At 47.2% G+C, this 20314-nt stretch overlaps 1 protein-coding gene across 2 annotated transcripts; it reads right to left on the reverse strand.

The window, feature by feature from the left end:
- Positions 1–1205: 1205 nt before the first annotated feature.
- MAB21L3 (mab-21 like 3) lies at positions 1206–19192 on the reverse strand. Of its 2 annotated transcripts, XM_068166006.1 has the most exons (8): positions 18774–19192; positions 18437–18608; positions 15660–15800; positions 12655–12726; positions 9863–10154; positions 6029–6210; positions 5102–5296; positions 1206–2380 (listed from the first exon to the last, which is right to left on the reverse strand). In XM_068166006.1, the coding sequence occupies exons 2-8, from the start codon at positions 18482–18484 to the stop codon at positions 2147–2149; spliced, it is 1164 nt and encodes a 387-aa protein (XP_068022107.1). In that variant the 5' UTR covers positions 18485–18608; positions 18774–19192; the 3' UTR covers positions 1206–2146. The 2 variants fall into 2 exon arrangements, with proteins under 2 accessions (XP_068022107.1, XP_068022108.1); XM_068166007.1 differs by lacking the exon at positions 12655–12726 and having other exon boundaries at positions 18437–19192.
- Between the last annotated feature and the right edge of the window lie 1122 nt (positions 19193–20314).

The following is a 20314-nucleotide window of genomic DNA, read 5'->3' on the forward strand; positions in this document are numbered from 1 at the left end:
TTTCAACAGTTCCCTGAGGTCCTTCTTGAACTGAGGGGCCCAGAACTGGACACAATATTCCAGATGCAGCCTCACCAGGGCAGAGTAAAGAGGGAGGAGAACCTCTCCTGGCCCGCTGAGCACACCCTTTCTAATCCACCCCAGAATGACATTGGCCTTCTTGGCCACAAGAGCACATTGCACATCTGTGCAGGAACACTTACCTTTTCACCAGTGTTTGCACCTTCTTGTTTTAAAGACAGTAATTCAGTGAAGGAGAGTAAGCAAAACAGAGAAGTAAGGAAAAAGTCCTAGAGAACCATAAAGGGATTATGAAAGCCAGGAATTCTTTCTTTCCCTGGTAGTGCCTTTGGGAGTCAGCAAATACTCACGAAAGCAATCAAAAAAGAGAGGGAATGAAGAGTCAACACATTCCTTTGAGATACTCTGAACCAAGGCAGAGCTTTGGATTAAATTCAATGTCCAGAGAAGGGCAACAAAGCTGGGGAGGGGTTTGGAGCACAAGCCCTATGAGGAGAGGCTGAGGGAGCTGGGGTTGCTTAGCCTGGAGAAGAGGAGGCTCAGGGCAGACCTTATTGCTGCCTACAACTCCCTGAAGGGAGGTTGTAGCCAGGTGGGGGTTGGTCTCTTTTCCCAGACAACCATCACCTGAACAAGAGGACACAGTCTTAAGCTGTGCCAGGGGAGGTTTAGGCTGGATGTTAGGAAGAAGTTCTTCATAGAAAGAGAGATTGGCCATGGGAATGTGCTGCCCAGGGAGGTGGTGGAGTCACCATCACTGGAGGTGTTTAGGAAGAGACTGGATGGGGTGCTTGGTGCCATGGGTTAGTTGATTAGATGGTGTTGGATGATAGGTTGGACTTGATGATCTCAAAGGTCCATTCCATTCCATTCCATTCCATTCCATTCCATTCCATTCCAGCTTCCATTCTGTAGTCTGTGTGCAGAACGAAGCCAGAAAGCAGAGGCTGTGCTAATGATGCATCATTAGACCACAACCTGACACAAGGGGGAGATCCTCTGCCACGGATGGTCATCTTGCAGGCCATCCACTCCAGCAGCTCCCTCGGGGATGGGCTGCAAATCCTCTTTGCCACCTCCCTTGGCAAAGGAGATACTTACTTTCCTGTGTAGGTATAAGGAATAAACCAACCCAACCCACTTTGGTTTGCTTTCAGTGATTTAATAACATTAAACTTGACATTCTCTATACTCACTGCAGAACTTTGTTCCTTTGAAACATCAGAACTGATTTTCACTTTGAGCATCTATCACATTAAAAGCAGTGGGGGTTCTGGAGCTAACAGGCTTTGAACAAAATATTCTCCTTCTGCACACCACTTGCTAACAACTAGGGAAAGACCTGCTCCACCTCCTGCCTGATGGATCAAGCTCAGGGTGGGAGTGAAATTCTGCTCTGGCAAAGCCCCAGGTTGTATGGCACTAACACAACTGGCAAAGGAAACATGAAGAAAACATATTTGAAGCAACTGGAAGAAAACTGGAAGTGGAGGAGAGAAAAATGAGGAGGAGGCACAAACCACTCTTCCCCCTCTTGTTTCCCTTGAGCTATTCAAGACTAGTAGCACGGTTATTGTCATACCGGAACAGCATTTGGAGATGGAGGCATCCAAGTGCCTCTGAGCAAGCTTCTAGTTACAGTGCACTTGTTCCTTTGCTTTTCCACAGAGCTGGCCTGTGAGGTAAGCAGGGAGTTAAACCCGCTGTCCTGGTGAGGAAGGGGGAGGCAACAACAATCCATGTGCTAGGTTACACAGCCAGGAGGCATCACAAAGAGACTTCTTCGCGCCGTCCTTCTGCTTAGGTGCCGCCAGACTAGAGACGGAGAGCAAGGCAGTTGCCTGCTCTGACTGACACAGGAGTTGGGTTTCACTGGCTGTGGCTTCCAGGCAGGCTGTCACTGTTGAAAGCAAATTACATCAGCTGGGCATCAAGCGATACCTCCCCACCAGTTTTCACCGCCCACTGCTGCCAGCTTGACGCTTCTCTTTCGCGCCGCATGTGCCAACCGCCTCACGACGCCAGCTGCAACCGCTACTGGAAGGACAGGAAGAACCACCGCGGGTCGGGGGGAGAGGAGGTAGGGGTTTGGCTCGGGGGCGGGGGGAGGAGACCTTTCCCTGCCTCAGTCCAGGCAGAAGACGGGGTTCTCCAAGAAGATGGCGAGCCTGCTGGCCACCAGGTCGAGGTCACTGGTGTTGGCGTATTTGAGCAGATTGGTGCTCTTGACAAAGTAGTGCTTGAGGAAGTGCTGGCTCACGCACTTGTGCAGCTTCTGCACCAGCCGCAGGAAGGCTTCGGGGAAGCAGCGCCAATCCTTGCTGCGTGGGTATTTTTCACACGTCCAGAATAGCACTGTCTGCAAGAAGCAGATGGGAGAGAAGAGGTGTTAGAGGGTCTGTTGAGGGCTCACACGGCTTACCAAGGCAGCTCGGCTGCTGGTAAATGGTTGACAGCCTTAGAAACCAGAGAGAATCGCGTCGCTGTCTCCTGGCCTTGACAGTTAGGTTGCAGGGAGGGAACACAACTAAGAATAGAATAGAATAGAATAGAATAGAATAGAATAGAATAGAATAGAATAGAGTAGAGTAGAGTAGAGTAGAGTAGAGTAGAGTAGAGTAGAGTAGAGTAGAGTAGAGTAGAGTAGAATAGAATAGAATAGAATAGAATAGACCAGACCAGACCAGACCAGACCAGGCTGGAAAAGACCTTCAAGATCATCAAGTCCAACCTATCACCCAACACCATCTAATCAACTAAACCATGGCACCAAGTGCCTCATCCTCCTCCTAAACACCTCCAGTGATGGTGACTCCACCACCTCCCTGGGCAGCACATTCCAATGGCCAATCTCTCTTTCTATGAAGAACTTCTTCCTAACATCCAGCCTAAACCTCCCCTGGCACAGCTTGAGTCTGTGTCCTCTTGTTCCGGTGCTGGTTGCCTGGGAGAAGAGACCAACCCCCCCCTGGCTACAGCCTCCCTTCAGGTAGTTGTAGACAGCAATAAGGTCTCCCCTGAGCCTCCTCTTCTCCAGGCTAAGCAACCCCAGCTCCCTCAGTCTCTCTTCACAGGGCTGTGCTCAAGGCCTCTCCCCGGCCTTGTTGCCCTTCTCTGGACACCTTCCAGCAACTCAACATCTTTCCTAAACTGAGGGGCCTGGAACTGGACTCAAGGTGTGGCCTAACCAGTGCTGAGTACAGGGGCACAATGACTTCCCTGCTCCTGCTGGCCACACTATTCCTGATGCAGGCCAGGATGCCATTGGCCTTCTTGGCCGCCGGGGCACACTGCTGGCTCATGTTCAGCCTAATATCAACCAGTACTCCCAGGACCCTTTCTGCCTGCCTGCTCCTACTTGGCCCTCTAAGGCTTTCAGAACTTCTGGGGTCAGGATTTCCTCTGTCCTAAAGAGCCTTTTTTTCATGTGGAGTCTTTTTAAATCACAATGGTTAGATACCTCTAACAGGGCAAACCTCGTAACGTGAAGAAACCCAACAGTGAGCCTCTGCTCAGCTGCTGGTTTATCCACTGACTGTTTCTCTCTCTTGTTTTCCTTTGCTTTTCCTTTATGCAAGCAATGTTGAAGCATTCCTTCTGCCTGGTAAACCAATCCTCTCTCGCAATAAAAGCCTGAAATACATTTCAAGATCTGAAGAGCTTTTTATCTTTATCAAGGGTCCACGCAACAGCACTTTCAGCTCCTCTTCTCTGTGAGCCAGGGAAAGAGATTGTTACTAATGGTTAAATGGTCTTCCACTTTCTCCTACCCATGACAGATTTGCCCACCAGGTGGTTCTAACAGGCAGCAGGAAGTTTTGCATTCTGCTAAGCTATAACCAGCCTTGTCAACTCCTTTTTCCCTCTATCATGACTTAGATTAGTCCCATAACTGTAACAGTATTTGATGGCCACAACCTTTTATGCAATCCTGGCATTGCATCTGTTTTGGCTACCAAAAATTTAGTAGCTTGAGGCTTCAAGGTGGGAGAAGAACAACCTTTCCCTGGAAGCTCCAAGAGGATGGAGGCCCAGAAGACAGAATTGTTCTGCTGTCTCATAAATGATGCTGCCTGTCAGATGTGGGGACAGTCATAGCAGAGCCTTCTGTCTCTTCTTCATGAATGTTATTTGAAGCCATCTTGAACTGTAAAGTATGTACAGGGAGGATCCTACCACCCCTTTACCTTTTTCTTCCCTTCCCATCTCAGGTGAAAAAATGCCAGAACTGCAGTCTGCACCTCATTCATAAATAGAATAGAATAGAATAGAATAGAATAGAATAGAATAGAATAGACCAGGTTGGAAAAGACCTTTGAGATCATCAAGTCCAACCTATCACTCAACACCATCTAATCAACTAAGCCAAGTGCCCCATCCAGTCTCTTCCTAAACATCTCCAGTTATGGTGACTCCACCACCTCCCCAGTCAGCACATTCCAATGGCCAATCAGAGGAGACCTTCTTGCTGTCTACAACTACCTGAAGGGAGGTTGTAGCCAGGTGGGGGTTGGTCTCTTCTCCCAGCCAACCAGCACCAGAACAAGAGGACACAGTCTCAAGCTGCACCAGGGGAGGGTTTTAGGCTGGAGGTTAGGAAGAAGTTCTTCCCAGAAAGAGAGACTGGCCATTGGAATGTGCTGCCCAGGGAGGTAGTGGAGTCACCATCACTGGAGGTGTTTAGGAGGAGACTGGATGGGGTGCTTTGTGCCATGGTTTAGTTGATTAGATGGTGTTGGGTGATAGGTTGGACTTGATGATCCCAAAGTGTCTTTTCCAACTTGGTTAATTCTATTCTATTCTATTCTATTCTATTCTATTCTATTCTATTCTATTCTATTCTATTCTATTCTATTCTATTCTATTCTATTCTATTCTACTCTACTCTACTCTACTCTACTCTACTCTACTCTATTCATTAACTGAACCTCTTGGCACTGTGAAGCAATGAAATGGTACTGCAGCTTTAACAGTCACCTTGGAATCCACGCAGGTGCTACAGTGATTTACACCGTGGTATTTTGACATTGGTGCATGGAAACTACTGCAACAGATACTGAGATTGCATGCTGAGGCCTACCTGAAGGTGATAAGATGTGATGACAGGCTTATTTCCAGCACACCAGACATCCTCCTTCATCTGCCTCATGACCCTGAAGCACTTCATGCGACAGCCACCATCCTCATCAAGACCTTCCATGAGGAGGTGCTCGGCGCGGGAGAAGCACAGCTGCCAGTGGTAATTGGAGCGGGCCAGAAGGTCAAACCCAAGAGACTGTGAACAAAAGGGGAAGTGTGACTTCAGTCCAGCAGAGAGATGTTACACAGTATAACAGTATCACCAAGGTTGGAAGAGACCTCAAAGATCATCGAGTCCAACCTGTCACCACAGACCTCATGACTAGACCATGGCACCAAGTGCCACATCCAATCCCCTCTTGAACACCTCCAGCACAGCCCTGTGAGGAGAGGCTGAGGGAGCTGGGGCTGTTTAGCCTGGAGAAGAGGAGGCTCAGGGCAGACCTTATTGCTGTCTGCAACTACCTGAAGGGGGATTGTAGCCAGGAGGGGGTTGGTCTCTTCTCCCAGGCAACCAGCACCAGAACAAGAGGACACAGTCTCAAGCTGTGCCAGGGGAGGTTTAGGCTGGATGTTAGGAAGAAATGTCTTCACAAAGTGATTTGCCATTGGGATGTGCTGCCCAGGGAGGTGGTGGAGTCACCATCCCTGGAGGTGTTCAAGAGGGGATTGGACGTGGCACTTGAAGCCATGGTTTAGTTAGTCCTGAGGTGCTGGGTGACAGGTTGGACTTGATGATCTCTGAGGTCTTTTCCAACCTTATTGATTCTACGATTCTATGAAATGTTGCTTCTTTAGAGAATGTACCTTCCAACCATGCTGCTGCCTGCCACCCCCATGCAGTCCTTCACTTGGGAAATCACTGTCAGACAGCTGTGAGGTAAATTCTGGCAGAGGGCTAATAAATAGTGCTTTGTAGACTGTTCACCTTGATGCAGTGCACTTTCTCCTGGGAAGGCCAGCGCTTAAGGCACCGAGGCCACCGGGCTTTCTCAGGCCAGCATGTTGGGATCTCCACAGCAGGGACGAGCTCCACCTCCACCTGGGATTCTGATGTTTCCACAGCCACCCGCACCACGGAGCTGAAGCTCTCCAGCACAGTCACTTTACCTGTGAAGAAAAAGCAAGGGAAGATAATAAAGAGGAGAAGGTCCTCTTCCACAAGCCAAGCAAGATGCTGTCTAGGGCCTTGCAGTTCTGTTCTTCTGTCTTAACAGTTTCTCTTCAGTGCCTTAAGCAGAATACAAGAAAACATCATCACCAAACCATAGACTACTTTGGGCTGGAAGGCACCTTTAGACATCACAGAATCACCAAGGTTGGAAGAGACCTCAAAGATCATCAAGTCCAACCTGTCACCCAGCACCTCAGGACTAAACCATGGCACCAAGTGCCACATCCAATCCCCTCCTGAACACCTCCAGGGATGGTGACTCCACCACCTCCCTGGGCAGCACACTCCAATGGCTAACAACTCTCTCTGGAAAGAACTTTCTCCTGACTTCCAGCCTAAACCTTCCCTTGTGCAGCTTGAGACTGTGTCCTCTTGTTCTGGTGCTGGTTGCCTGGGAGAAGAGACCAACCCCCTCCTGGCTACAACTTCCCTTCAGGTAGTTGTAGACAGCAATAAGGTCTCCCCTGAGTCTAGGTCATCTAGTCCAACCCCCCTGCAGTAAATAGGAACATCCCAAACTGGATTAGGTTGCTCACAGCATCCTCAAGCCTGACCCTGAATGTCTGCAGGGTTGGGGCCTCCACCATCTCCCTGGACAACCAGTTCCAGTGTTCCACCACACTCACAGTAAAGAATTTCTTCCTAATGGCCATCACCTTAATCTACTCTGGAGAATGAGAACAGGAAGCAGATGAAGGAACAACTAGCTTCTCCATTTTATACTCAGTTACCTTGCTTTTGTTTTCTTCATAGAATCATAGAATCACCAAGGCTGGAAAAGACCTCAAAGATCATCAAGTCCAACCTGTCACCCAACACCTCATGACTAGACCATGGCACCAAGTGCCATGTCCAATCCCTCTTGAACACCTCCAGGGATGGCGACTCCACCACCTCCCTGGGCAGCACATTCCATCCCATTCTTCTGTGGGTCCTCTTAAATCCTAGGACCAGCTTCTTAAAAATATATAGAGACCACTGATATTTCTATCAGTGCAACCTGATATTTCTAATGGCACAGTTCAGCAAGGAGACCACTGCAAATTAGAGGGGACCAGATGAACGTAGCTAAAGATCTCCTTGTTCCTCCAGAGAAGCTGTGATCAGACCAAATGGCTTCCCATTGCCAGTCATTCAGAATGTTATGTGGAATCTCCCTAAGTTGTATTTCTGGAGATGCACTTCCACAGTGCTGGAGTTTCTGGCCTGTTGTGTGAAGCAGACATCACAGAATCACAGAATCACCAAGGTTGGAAGAGACTTCAAAGATCATCAAGTCCAACCTGTCACGATAGACATACAGAAAGGGCTAACAGCTTGGGCTGTCAAAAAAGGGTAAGTCCCGTGGGGACTGCATAAAGGAAGTCTTCTCAGTGAAAGAAGAGTGGCCCATCTCAAGGAACAGCATGGTCTAAGAGTGCAGAAAGGAATGAAAGTTGCAACTAATGGACTCAGTGAGATGTTTCCTGCTTGGTCCAGCTGTGTTCATGGAAGGTGTTCCTGAACCCAGCTTTCTGTTGCTGTGGCAGGATCACTGTCCCTTCAACTTCACCAGATGGGCCAATTGCCTGATCAGGTTCTACCTCACTGCAGCGAAAGACAGAGCAGATTACTACAAGCATGTTAAATACCAGTGTGTTAACCCACTTCATTTTGAATGGCATGGGCTAAGCAGCAATTCCACAAGGAGCCCACACACCAGACTCGAAGGGACAGTGATGAATGTCTTCTGCCTTTACAGAGGAAATATCTGCCTACTCCCAAGGGCAGTTTAGCACTTCCTCCAGGAAGCACAGGGGTGAATTGCAGAATCACAGATCATCAGCCAGCAGTGTGCCCAGGTGGCCAAGAAGGCCAATGGCATCCTGGAATCAGGAACAGTGTGGCCAGCAGGAGCAGGGAGGTCATTGTGCCCTGTACTCAGCACTGGTTAGGCCACACCTTGAGTCCTGTGTCCAGCTCTGGGCCCCTCAATTTAAGAAGGACATTGAGACACTTGAACATGTCCAGAGAAGGGCAACACCTTGCAAGTAGTGGAGTACCTCCCAACCTGAACTTTATAACATTCAGTAAGATCTGCATGTTAGTCTGCTGCACCAGGCTTCACACCAAAGCAGGAACTGTGCTGCTCCCAAGCCCACAGCAGGCCTCCCAAGCAGCTCAAAAGCATTGGAGCAGCCACTGTGGCAGCATCTAAATACATTCACAGCAGTTCCAAAAGCATTGCTTTGGAATTGGGCTATCTGGTTTCTCACCAGTGCAAAGTGAGACACCTCAAAAACTCTGCTTTTGCTGGTGCTCAAAGAGTTGAACAACAGGGAAGGCAGGAAATCAGGGAAACTTTCCTGTAAGTTTAGTTGCACCATGTGATGAAGGAAGTTCATTCTTCACAGAAATGAACAAAAATGGTAATTACTTCTCCTGATTTCATCTTAGCTCATCTCCTCTGTGTCAGTCTCCTTCCAGCTGGCCTTACAAAAAAAGGCAGCTGAATCATCAGCCCAAACATCACTCCCTGGGTCCCTTGGTAGTGGCTCTACAACTTGATGTACTGCTGCTAGACACAACGGCAGCTTTTCAGTGCAGCACAATCTCTTTCACATAACTAAGCCCTCAGATGCAAGCCTACTCCATCTGGTCTTTACCATGAGCCTCAATGGCAAGATTTCATTCCCATCAATCTTTCTGTAATAAATATATTCTCTGGAAGACTGCAATGATGTAGTTGGGCTGGACTTCAGCATGCTTCCTTTATAACTAAAATGCAGAGTTCAACAAGATGAGCAGAAGTGGCTCCTATTTCTTTGGAATACAGAAGACCCATACCAGGCTGCTGCTGAGCAAAATCAGCCTGGACACATGCAATGAGAATCAGAGAATCAATAAGGTTGGAAAAGACCTCAAAGATCACCAAGTCCAACCTGTCACCCAACACCTCATGAGTAACTAAACCGTGGCACCAAGTGCCACGTCCAATCCCCTCTTGAACACCTCCAGGGATGGTGACTCCACCACCTCCCTGGGCAGCACATTCCAATAGCTAGCAACTCTCTCTGGGAAGAACTTTTTCCTCACCTCCAGCCTAAACTTCCCCTGGCACAGCTTGAGACTGTATCCTCTTGTTCTGATGCTGGTTGCCTAGGAGAAGAAACCAACTCCCACCTGGCTGCAACCTCCCTTCAGGTAGTTGTAGACAGCAAGAAGGTCTCCCCTGAGCCTCCACTAGGCTAAGCAACCCCAGCTCCCTCAGCCTCTCCTCACAGGGCTGTGCTCCAAGCCCCTCCCCAGCCTTATTGTCCTTCTCCGGACACCTTCCAGCAACTCAACATCTTTCCTAAACTGAAGGGCCCAGAACTGGACACAGGACTCAAGGTGTGGCCTAACCAGTGCCGAGTACATGGCACAATGACCTCCCTGCTCCTGCTGGCCACACTGTTAGTCATGAGGTGTTGGGTGACAGGTTGGACTTGATGATTTTTGAGGTCTTTCCCAACTTTATTGATTCTATTATATGATTCTATGATGGTTTCCCTCTATCAGTTGGAGAAGACAACCAGTTCCCCTTATATCTATCCCCACTAAACTCACTGGAGAGATTACAGGAGATAATTGACTTCTCCACCAGCTCCCGGAAGACGATAAGGACTTTGGCTGGAACCAGATCACCTTCGACGTTCACATCCTTTTCATGCCACTGCTGAAGGCTCTTTGAGAACTGCTCCACCTCTAGCCATTGATGCAATTCCTCAGGGTCTCGCACGGAGGAGAGGAGCTTGGCTCCATGCACGGTGTAATAACGCCAGTGCCGTACCTGGCACTCCCTGTACCCACTCAGGCCGCGCAGAGGGACTGTGATGAGGAACTGGCTGGGTGCTAAGACCTAGGAGAGTTCAGAGAGATTGAGAGAGGAGACAAGGGCAGATCCACCAGCCTGAAGTGAAGGAAAGAGGGCTAAGGAAGTACAGGTAAAACCATGGGCTTTGGAGGGAAGGAAAAGTCATGGTATGACTGGAACAACTGGATGCAGCCAGGAGCGGTTCCATGCCTGTCTGAGGGTTACTTTGAAGGTACACAGACTAAAAGAAAATTGTCTTAGGAGCCTGATGTGACAGCTGTGGCCCACAGAAGACAAGAAGCACACAAACTGATTTGCTACCACACCTGCCATGGTTTTCCCTATTCCTTGTTATTTCTAGTCTGCAACTGCACGAGATGCAACAACTAGCAGCTTCCAAGGACTGGGAGAGCATCAGAGAAGAAGTTTTGAAACCCACCAAAAGGGAGCAGAATAATAGGAGTTACTGCCTCAGATTAGGTGCTAGAGATAAGCCTAGAGCTCAACAGTAGAATCATAGAATTGATAAGGTTGGATAAGACCTCAAGGATCATCAAGTCCAACCTGTCACCCAACACCTCATGACTAACTAAACCATGGCACCAAGTGCCACGTCCAATCCCCTCTTGAACACCTAGTAGCAGTAACTATGGCAAAAAGTGCACTCTTCTGATCTCTCTCTCAAAGTCCACTACAGCTACCAGTAAAATAAGGCTATGGCCCACTCATTTTACAAGTGTTTCACTCCATATGGCTGCCTTTGAAAAGACAGAGGCATGAGGCAAGTGACATGCCTGAGCCTCCACAGGCAGTGGCACTCTCAGAAATAAACTCAGCTCTTGGCCAGCCCTACAGTGTGAAATGGCATCTCCTGCTGAGCAGAAGCCAGCAATAGTATGAGGATGGAAAAGGTAACTGATGGGTAACAAAGACACAAGCTGGTTTGTTTGCAAGGCAGTAATTTGCCTTGAGGATGAGGATGACTATTTTCATAGATCTTTAGGATCATCAAGTCCAACCATTATCTAACTCCACCAAGTCTGATGCTAAACCATGTGCCTTAGCCCCACTTCTCTGAATCTTTTAAACACCTGCAGGGATGGGGACTCAACCACCTCCCTGGGGAGCCTGTTCCAGTCTTTGAGAACCCTTTCAGTTGAGAGGTTTCTTCTAATGCCCAATAAAACTAGTGCTGAATCAGTATTTGCATAGAGTGAATAAGGTGTCACAAATACCATGAAACCTCCCTGCTGGCCCAAGGGGTAGCTAGGCACATCCAAACACTAGTTTGGAAGCATTTGGTGATGATGGCACTCAGAGAGAGTGTTCAAACTCTTTTCAGACTTCTACTGTGTTGACTCAGAAGCTTTTCAACTCCACTTGCTACTGAGCCTAACTGGCATTGGCATTAACAAGGAGAAGCTGCTGTGGGAGCTGGATGTGAAGTGACAGCTGTTGCTGCAAGGTGGATATACCCAAGGTGAATGGAACACACTTGTCACTCTCCTCAAATAATCCAACACATTCTCTCAGCCTTCCTGGTAGATTAGGTGATTTAATGTATTACTGCAGATGTGTCAGGGCCCTGAGGGCACTAACAGCCTTTAATGTCCCTAAGCAGCCTTTCTGGGGCTTCTACCTACACTTTTTGCCCATGGGCCTGGGACCTTCATTTCACTTCGTACAGAATTAGCCAGGTTGGAAAAGACCTTCAAGATCATCAAGTCCAACCTATCACCCAACACCATCTAATCAACTAAACCATGGCCCCAAGTGCCCCATCCAGTCTCTTCCTAAACACCTCCAGTGATGGTGACTCCACCACCTCCCTGGGCAGCACATTCCAATGGCCAATCTTGCTTTCTGGGAAGAACTTCTTCCTAACATCCAGCCTATGGTTTAGTTAGTCATGAGGTGTTGGGTGACAGGTTGGACTTGATGATCTCTGAGATCTTTTCCAACTTTATTGATTCTATGATTCTATGATCTTAAAGCTCCTTTCCAACCAAAATGATTCTATGGTTCCATAGTTCTATGTTACACCAGTGCCTTGAAATACAAGTCACAAGGCTGCTGCACTTGTGGCTTACCAGGAAACAGCAGAAATCACAAGGTTGGGGATGGCACTGTAAAGCTGAGCAGCTCTTGGTCAAAACAATCCCAGTCCCACACCTATGCTCTGTCACACAATCAACTTGCACATCACATGGAGGCCATGGACCCCAGCCAAGCATTCCTTTGAAGAAGATCATCAAAGTCTGGGGTGTGTAAATGACAGCCAATTCTGTTGCATTTAAAAACTGCCTGCAGTGTGCTGGACAAAGTAAACACAGCCTCATTCCTGTAGTTCTGCCCAGGGAGGCAGAGGCATTAAGTTAGGAGTGAAATATTTATGCTGTGAGCAAAAAAGCAAGTCCCTTGCAGAGGGAATGGAATAGTCACAAGAGGATCAGTTAGGTGGGTGAAGTGGTCTGAAGACGTAGGTGGGTGAGGAGGGAGCAGGCACACAGAGTGGCAGACACCAGGTGACAGGAAGGCTTTGTACCTGGATGGATGGGTGGAATGGGCGCTTCCCCCGAAGCATAGCTGACCACTTGGCCAGTAGAGCTGGCTGATCCTGAGAGAAGCAGAGAGGAAAACAAGAAGTACACAGAACAGAGAGAAAGCATGTGCCAGGTCACTCACTCATCAAAGAGCCAAGCTGCAAACTTCCTGTGAGCCTACCTGGTAGAGGAAAATCCCACCACCCCCACGACTGCAGAGCTGAAGACCTGGCAATGCTGTTGGGCTAGGAACTACTCTGGACACTAACCACCTTGTTGCACCTTACCAAAGCCTCCACAGCTTTTACACCAGCCCTGCACTGTTGAGAGGTGCACAACTACAACTAAAACAAAGGCTTAAAACTTCTAAAAAGGAAATATTCTGGGGTTTTCCCCCCCTTTTTTATTAGGTTTGTCCCCTGCCTTACACAGAAACATTGAACATCTAAAGACCTTTCTGATCTATTCCCCACCCAACCCTGCATATTTAGAAGGAGGCTTGTAGCTTCTCACCCAATCTAGATCCTTTGCTGGTTTAAATGGATTCCTCTTGAGCCAGGAGTTTTGAAAAGGCATTGGAAATTTAACTGACAGGACAAAAGATAGTATCATAGTATCAGTCAGGGTTGGAAGGGACCACAAGGATCATCTAGTTCCAACCCCCCTGCCATGGGCAGGGACACCCCACACTAGATCAGCCTGGCCACAGCCTCATCCAGCCTGCTCTTAAACACCTCCAGGGATGGGGCCTCAACCACCTCCCTGGACAACCCATTCCAGGGCTTCACCACTCTCATGGTGAAGAACCTCCTCCTCAAAAATACAAATACAAGCAAGATGCTGCAAAATGAGACACAAAAGAATGAAACCATTGGGTTTTGCCTTGACACGAGTCTCCCCTAGCTTGTGTCAGCAATGATAGTAAAGATTCTAAGTTTTTGGAGGCAGAGGAGTCCAAGGAGAAAAATTTTCTCATTCACCTACTCTTTGCTGCCCCATACCTACAAGAGCAAGTTAGTCAGAGCCTCCTGACTTCTTTATTACTTCAAAAGAAAAAAGGTGTAATTTTCCTAGCATTACACAGCTGTAGTGTTTCATGCTGGGGCTAAAATGTCAACTGTCTCCCTTTGGATCCCAGTTCTTGTTACTTCCCACAGAGAGCAGAGCAGTTGTGTGTTGGCACCTCCCAGTGCCATAGAGTTATGGCACTTCCACAGAGCTATGGCACTGGCTTCAGCTGGGCATGACCAGCAAAGCCACCACTCCTTCAGTAAATACATTTGAAGGGTTTCTTCTAAGCAGAAGTTCAGATCAGCCTACCCTAATATCAAATTACTGCTCAGAACAGATTGCCTTGGTTTTGTTCTGCTCTGTTTTCCAGAGCAGCAATTTAACCCTGACCCTGGGCCTGTCAGACCTCATTAGCCAAGCAGGTTTGCTCCAGCGTGAGAGGTGGATGGCAGACTGTGGGACTGAGGAACACGTGGGACCAAGATGTGGCTCCGTTTTACATCACTGTGGTCATTCCTATGGGCAAGACCACATGCCCTGGGATACATGAAATGCCAGGAGAAGATATACATCCAAGTGTGTGTCTTCCTGGAGCAGTAGCCACGTTTCAGACTAGGTGATTATATTCTGCCTCCACCTCCACAGCGTCCCAGCACCATGCTGCCTCATGCTGTGCTTTGCTCAATAACCAGCTCCACTCTAATGCAAAGGCTTGGCATGGTTTAAAGTATGCAAGCTGGTTCAGATGAACTAGTTCATTTGCATCTGCAGTTGCCACTGCTGTGATTATTTTCTGGTATGCTTACACAAGTTATTCTTGTGTGAAGGCAATCACAAGAAATAACCAGCCTCCTGTCACAGCTGGGACAGGATGTTGTTATTCTAATACACAGTGGCCTAAAATGGAAAGACATCAGATTTCTCCCACCACCAAGCACATTTCTTCTCAGCCACCAAGAAGTTCCAACCCATGAGCAAGAGAAACCCTTTTCCTGAGGGAACTTACTGAAGTTCACAGCGGAAGGAGGAGTTTTGACTCTTTCATTACTATTATTTTTAGTGAGCTGCCAGGTTTTCCACCTGTGAAAAACATGAGTCATAGCTTAGGAAGGCATGAGCATTGCTTGCTGCTGCTAAACAAGTTTCTCTTTCTGCCTCCCAAAGAGCTTTGGCTTCTGCTTGCAGATTGACAGCTCTGGTAAGAGATGCTCTGTGTAGAAGCAGCAGCTGTAAAAAGAGGCTCTGCCCAATTTGCCCAGCCCTCTCTGACCCTTCTCTAGTTGCAAGAGTTAAGTCCCTGTGATTCAGTCAGCCACTAGTTCTTTCACAGTGAAGTGTCAATGCATCACCTGTGGCGTTTTGGCTGAGGTACTTCTCCATACCTGTGGTAGTTTTAGGCTATGCCTTTAAAACTCAGCTGCAGATTTTGAGTAGAAAAATAGAACTCGATTACTATTGGATGTAAAAAGGAAAACAAAAGGTTGTTGTAAACAAACTCATTGGATGAAAGTCTGATAAGAGAAGCTGTATCATGACAATTCTTCACGTTTCACTTCCATTCCCATTCCTTTTCTCTTCCTGACCTTGGCTGTTTAGCTTTGCCCAGGAGATAAGGGTGCTTCTGACTGGCTAAACCACTGCTTCTCTCTCAGCTCCTCTCTTTTCTCTCTCTGCTGCATGGGGGTAGGGGAGGTTTGGGGGGACAGTGGAGAAGCTTCCCTAGTCTTTTGGACCAGAGGGACTTCCTTGTTATTTGCTCATTGTAAATACCTGTATAATACTGTAACTCCTGTACATTTTGTACACATTCATCGCATTCCACTGTAGAGTGTAGATTCTGCTCGTAAATACAGCTTCATTTGCTTCTCACTGAGTTGGTCTGGCTAAAGTTAATGCTGGGGGAATTTCAACCCCCCACAATACCACACTTGCACCATGGAGAAATCAGTGATTGCCTCCAAGCTGCCTGAGGGTTTATCAGAGCTCTTGGTCATACCTTAATGTTCTCATTATGAATGCCGGAGTTGGAGATAGCCTGGAATCGGGTGGCCTTGTAGCTGATTTCTGCAGTCAGCTGCTGGATGATTTTCTGCACCTCCTCTACTGCTTTGGAAACCAGACAATGTCGTGGTTCCACCTGTCAGCCCCAAGAAAGACACGTTATATTACAGGTAACTCCAGTCTTTGTCTGCATCAGCAAACAGACAAGCAGCTTAAAGCCTCCTGAAACATTTGTGCCTGTGCTGCCCTGGGGATAAAATTTCTTGTTCCCTGTGTGTTATGACCAACTCACCATGAGACAGAGATGGTAAACAACAAAGATTGCTAAGCATTAATTGGTATTTTCATGCCAGTACCATCAGATGGAAGGGAAAGATAAATTTATTAGCAGTCAGCTATGGTCTCATTCTTTATCCATTTGATGCAGAATTCCCAGTTATCCCCTTGTATGTATCACAGTATCGCCAAGGTTGGAAGAGACCTCAAAGATCATCAAGTCCAACCTGTCACCACAGACCTCATGACTAAACCATGGCACCAAGTGCCATGTCCAATCCCCTCTTGAACACCTCCAGGGATGGTGACTCCACCACCTCCCTGGGCAGCCTATTCCAAAGGCTAACAACTCTCTCAGTGAAGAACTTTCTCCTCTATGAATTACAGATAGTAATTCTGTGCACCAGTCAGGTTGCAGGTATGTGTGGCAGCATTTAGATGCCCACATTATAGGTTAAAAATATCCTTACTGCCCTCATACCTGAAGTACAGATGAGAGTCTACTCCCAGATGGTGAGAAAGTATCTCTCCAAAGCTGGTGCCCCTGGGGACTAGGGGTTTGTATGACTTAAAGGATAGTTCTTCAGTTCAAGAATCAGTAACATCAATATTTATTGAAGATTATTTCCATGCAAGGTTTGAGTCTTGGAAGGACTGAGGTGAAGGATGGACAACTACACTGTAAGAAGAGTCTGAATCTTCACTTATGGCTAAAAATGAATGGAGCATGAAAGGGATGGACAAAATCTGAACAAGGACTTTCAACAGGAGGAACATGAAGGAACCACTTTAATAAAGGACATTTAAATACTTCCCAGAGACCCTTACACATTTATCAGAGTGAGAAGATTTAGCTACTGTTAATAAAGGGCATTCAAATACTTCCCAAGGATCCTTACACATTCACCAGAGTGAGAAGATTTAGCTACTGTTAACAAAGGACATTTAAATACTTCCCAAAGATCTCTACACATTTACCAGAGTGAGAAGGAGATTTAGCTACTGTTAAGAAAGGACATTTAAATACTTCCCATAGATCCTCACACATTTACCAGAGTGAGAAGGAGATTTAGCTACTGTTAATAAAGGACATTTAAATACTTCCCAAAGATCCCTACACATTTACTAGAGGGAGAAGGAGATTTAGCTACTGTTAATAAAGGGCATTTAAATACTTCCCATAGATCCTCACACATTTACCAGAGTGAGAAGGAGATTTAGCTACTGTTAAGAAAGGACATTTAAATACTTCCCATAGATCCTCACACATTTACCAGAGTGAGAAGGAGATTTAGCTACTGTTAATAAAGGACATTTAAATACTTCCCAAAGATCCCTACACATTTACTAGAGGGAGAAGGAGATTTAGCTACTGTTAATAAAGGGCATTTAAATACTTCCCATAGATCCTCACACATTTACCAGAGTGAGAAGATTTAGCTACTGTTAATAAAGGACATTTAAACACTTCCCAAAGATCCTCACACATTTACCAGAGTGAGAAGGAGATTTAGCTACTGCTAACAAAGTTCATGAACGTATTCCTCATTGCCTGTTCATCCAGAATCACCTTTGCAGAGTGCACAAAACTACAGGGCTGAAAATGAAAGCTCTCACAGAATTATACCCACTTGCCACCAAAACATTTCCACAGAGAAAACAAACCTCTCTCACCATCCCTTTTATGGTACTGGGATATTTCATCCTTTGCAGGAAAGGAATCATTACTGCTTTCCACTTGGAAATTATGTCTCACTTTTGTGCCTTGCACTGCGTTGAGGAGAGCAGGCTATAAAATAGGAACTAGCTAAGCATTGTGATGAAATGTTTCAGCCTTAAGAAAACATTATGGCTCACTTAGAGTTACTTTTATTAAGACAGCATGTTTGTCATTCATGATTTTATTCTGATTTACTTCATATTATAATGGTGGGGGGGGGGGGGGGGGGAAAATGTGCTGGAATATCTCACAATATGGAAAACATAGTTCCAGCCTGCATGTGCTAATGAGATGTTATTTCAATCATGGCATATAGAGACAGCGAGGTGACAGACCCATGGGGAAGTCTAACAATATCTGTCTCTACTTCCACATGCATTTTCCTTAGAGGCAACCCCTGATGTGGTTTTGGGCCTGTTTCTAGCATGCTCAGACCACAGGGACGTGGAGAAAAGGCAAGGATCTCTCCTTAGATTAAACGCTGGCAATCACAGCTAGTCTCACATCTGGAACTCCAGATCAGGGGCAAAAAATCAGGGCATCTGAAGAAGAGGAGGATGAGCACATTGAAAGATCAGGCTACCAACTGGGATCCCTGATAACATTCTGCAACAGAAACCTAGGAATCTCATTAGAAATACAGTTCTCAGGAAACTTCACCCAATCTTGCCTCAGAGATGAAGACAGCAGGCGAGCAAACTAACTGTCAAGCTTGGCACCCTTCAGAATCAACACCTAGCGTGGGAGACAGAAAATCTGGACAGCTAGAGCCTTACCTTGCTCTGGATGTAGATTTCTACTTCTTCATCTGTGAATGGTTTCATGGCAAGATGGTCTTCGCCGCTCTCTGAAGTGCGAATTCGCTCTTCGCTCGTTCGCCTGCCCCTGGAAGCGGAGGGACGCTCGGTGAGCCTTCTTGCCCCGTGAAGCTCAGGTTGCCTAATTCCTCTGTGGATGAAGAAGAGGAGAGAGAAGCAAGGCAGTATGGCTATTGTTTGAATCACTGTTTTCTCCCCCTGGTCTGAGTGAGAAGGGTGATGAGCAGCCGCTTTGGAAGACCAGCTCCAGTTATTATTTTCCCGGTTCAAGCATTACTGTTATCCATCTCATTACTTTCAGATGGTGGGTCTTGCATGCAGGCACACCCCAAAATATCCCAGCTACTGCTCCGTCCCAGGGCAGATCTGGAAGTGCCTTTCAGGTTGCGCTGCAGCTTCAGGACGCTCATGCACAGCATTATTATTCTGTGTGCCACGAGTCCTTCCCTGCCTCATTAGCCCTCCACTAAACCATTTGTTAAGCTCTCTCAGCTATCCCTTGGTGACTTCCATGCACCCACTTTCCATCTGAAACCCTGTGGGTGTTTAATTTACACTCAGAGCATTCACTTGGGTTGCAGTTTGCAGCCTCTGCTCCCTTCTCCTCCTCTTGCCTTATATCCCCTCTCTCTCTCCGGCTGTATTGACAGTAAATATCCTGCAGCCTGTCCCCTCCTGTAGTTTGCTTTGCTTTCTTTACAGTAAACAGACAGAAAGCTGTCTCTCCTTTTCTGCCAGCAGCTCAGCTAACAACCCCATATGGATAATTCAGAGGGAAAAACAATTGATCAGGCCTCATTGATCCAGCGAGGGTTGGTGGCTTTTAGAAAACAAGGGTACATGGAAGGGAGGGAGAAAGGACAGAGAGGAGATCCCTTGCTGCTGAGTGTCCCTTGTTAAGTGAGGTATGCTCTGCTTTTGAGTGAAATCATTATTTCCCCCAGGAAATTGAACTTTGGCATCCCTTGACTGATTTATTACATCTCCAGCAGCTGGCAAAAGGCAGCACTTGGGTAGGCACTGGGTAGTTACCACAGGGCAGACACTGTTGTTGCTAATCATCCTTTGCAGAATCACAGAGTGGTAAGGGTTGGAGATCATCTAGACCTGTGGAGATCATCTAGTCCAACCTGTCTGCTAAAGCAGGATCCCTGAGAGCAGGTTGCACAGGAACACACCCAGGTGGCTTTTGAGAGTCTCCAGAGAAGGAGACTCCACAACCTCTCTGGGCAACCTGGTTCAGTGTTCCAGTGCTCCCCCAGGAAAGAAGTTTCTGCTTAAACTCAAGTGATACCTCCTGTGTTCCTATTTGTATCTGTTCCCTGTTGTCCTGTTGCTGAGCACCATGAAAAGAGCCCAGCCTCATTCTCACAACCTCCACCCTTTAGATATTCATAAGCATTGGTAAGATCCCCTCTCAGACTCCTGACTAAAGAGCCCCAGGTCTCTCAGCCTTTCCTCCTCACAGAGATGTTCCAGTCCCCTTAGCATCCTCATAGCCTTCACTGGACTCTCTCCAGTCCCTCTTGAACTGGGGAGCCCAGAAGTGGACACAATACTTCAAGTGCAGCCTCACCAGGGCAAAGTAGAGAGGAAGGAGAAGCTCCCTTGACCTGCTGGCCACACTCTTCTTCATGATGTTCCTTGACAGGGCTTGTATTGGAAAGTAAGATTACAAATGGAGAAAACCCAAGAGACACAGATCCAAAGGCTAATAAACAAGATATAGACATGCTGGAATGTGTCCAGTGAAGAGTCACGAGGATGATCAGAGGGCTGGAGCTCCTCCCCTATGAGGACAGACTGAAGGAGTTGGGGCTGTTCAGTCTGCAGAAG

The sequence above is a fragment of the Melanerpes formicivorus genome, unplaced genomic scaffold, assembly GCF_026170545.1.
Source record: "Melanerpes formicivorus ecotype bairdi unplaced genomic scaffold, bMelFor1.0.p_v2 SCAF_95, whole genome shotgun sequence".
Taxonomy (NCBI): domain Eukaryota; kingdom Metazoa; phylum Chordata; class Aves; order Piciformes; family Picidae; genus Melanerpes; species Melanerpes formicivorus.

What these genes read in the sequence shown, in the direction of transcription:
- MAB21L3 (XM_068166006.1), bottom strand. Translation starts at nt 18,484, where the DNA reads ATGAAACCATTCACAGATGAAGAAGTAGAAATCTACATCCAGAGCAAG. An exon ending in AAATCTACATCCAGAGCAAG is followed by an intron (nt 15,801 to 18,436) that starts GTAAGGCTCTAG and finishes TGGGGCTGACAG; the next exon opens with GTGGAACCACGACATTGTCT. An exon ending in TCACATCTTATCACCTTCAG is followed by an intron (nt 2,381 to 5,101) that starts GTAGGCCTCAGC and finishes TGCTTCTTGCAG; the next exon opens with ACAGTGCTATTCTGGACGTG.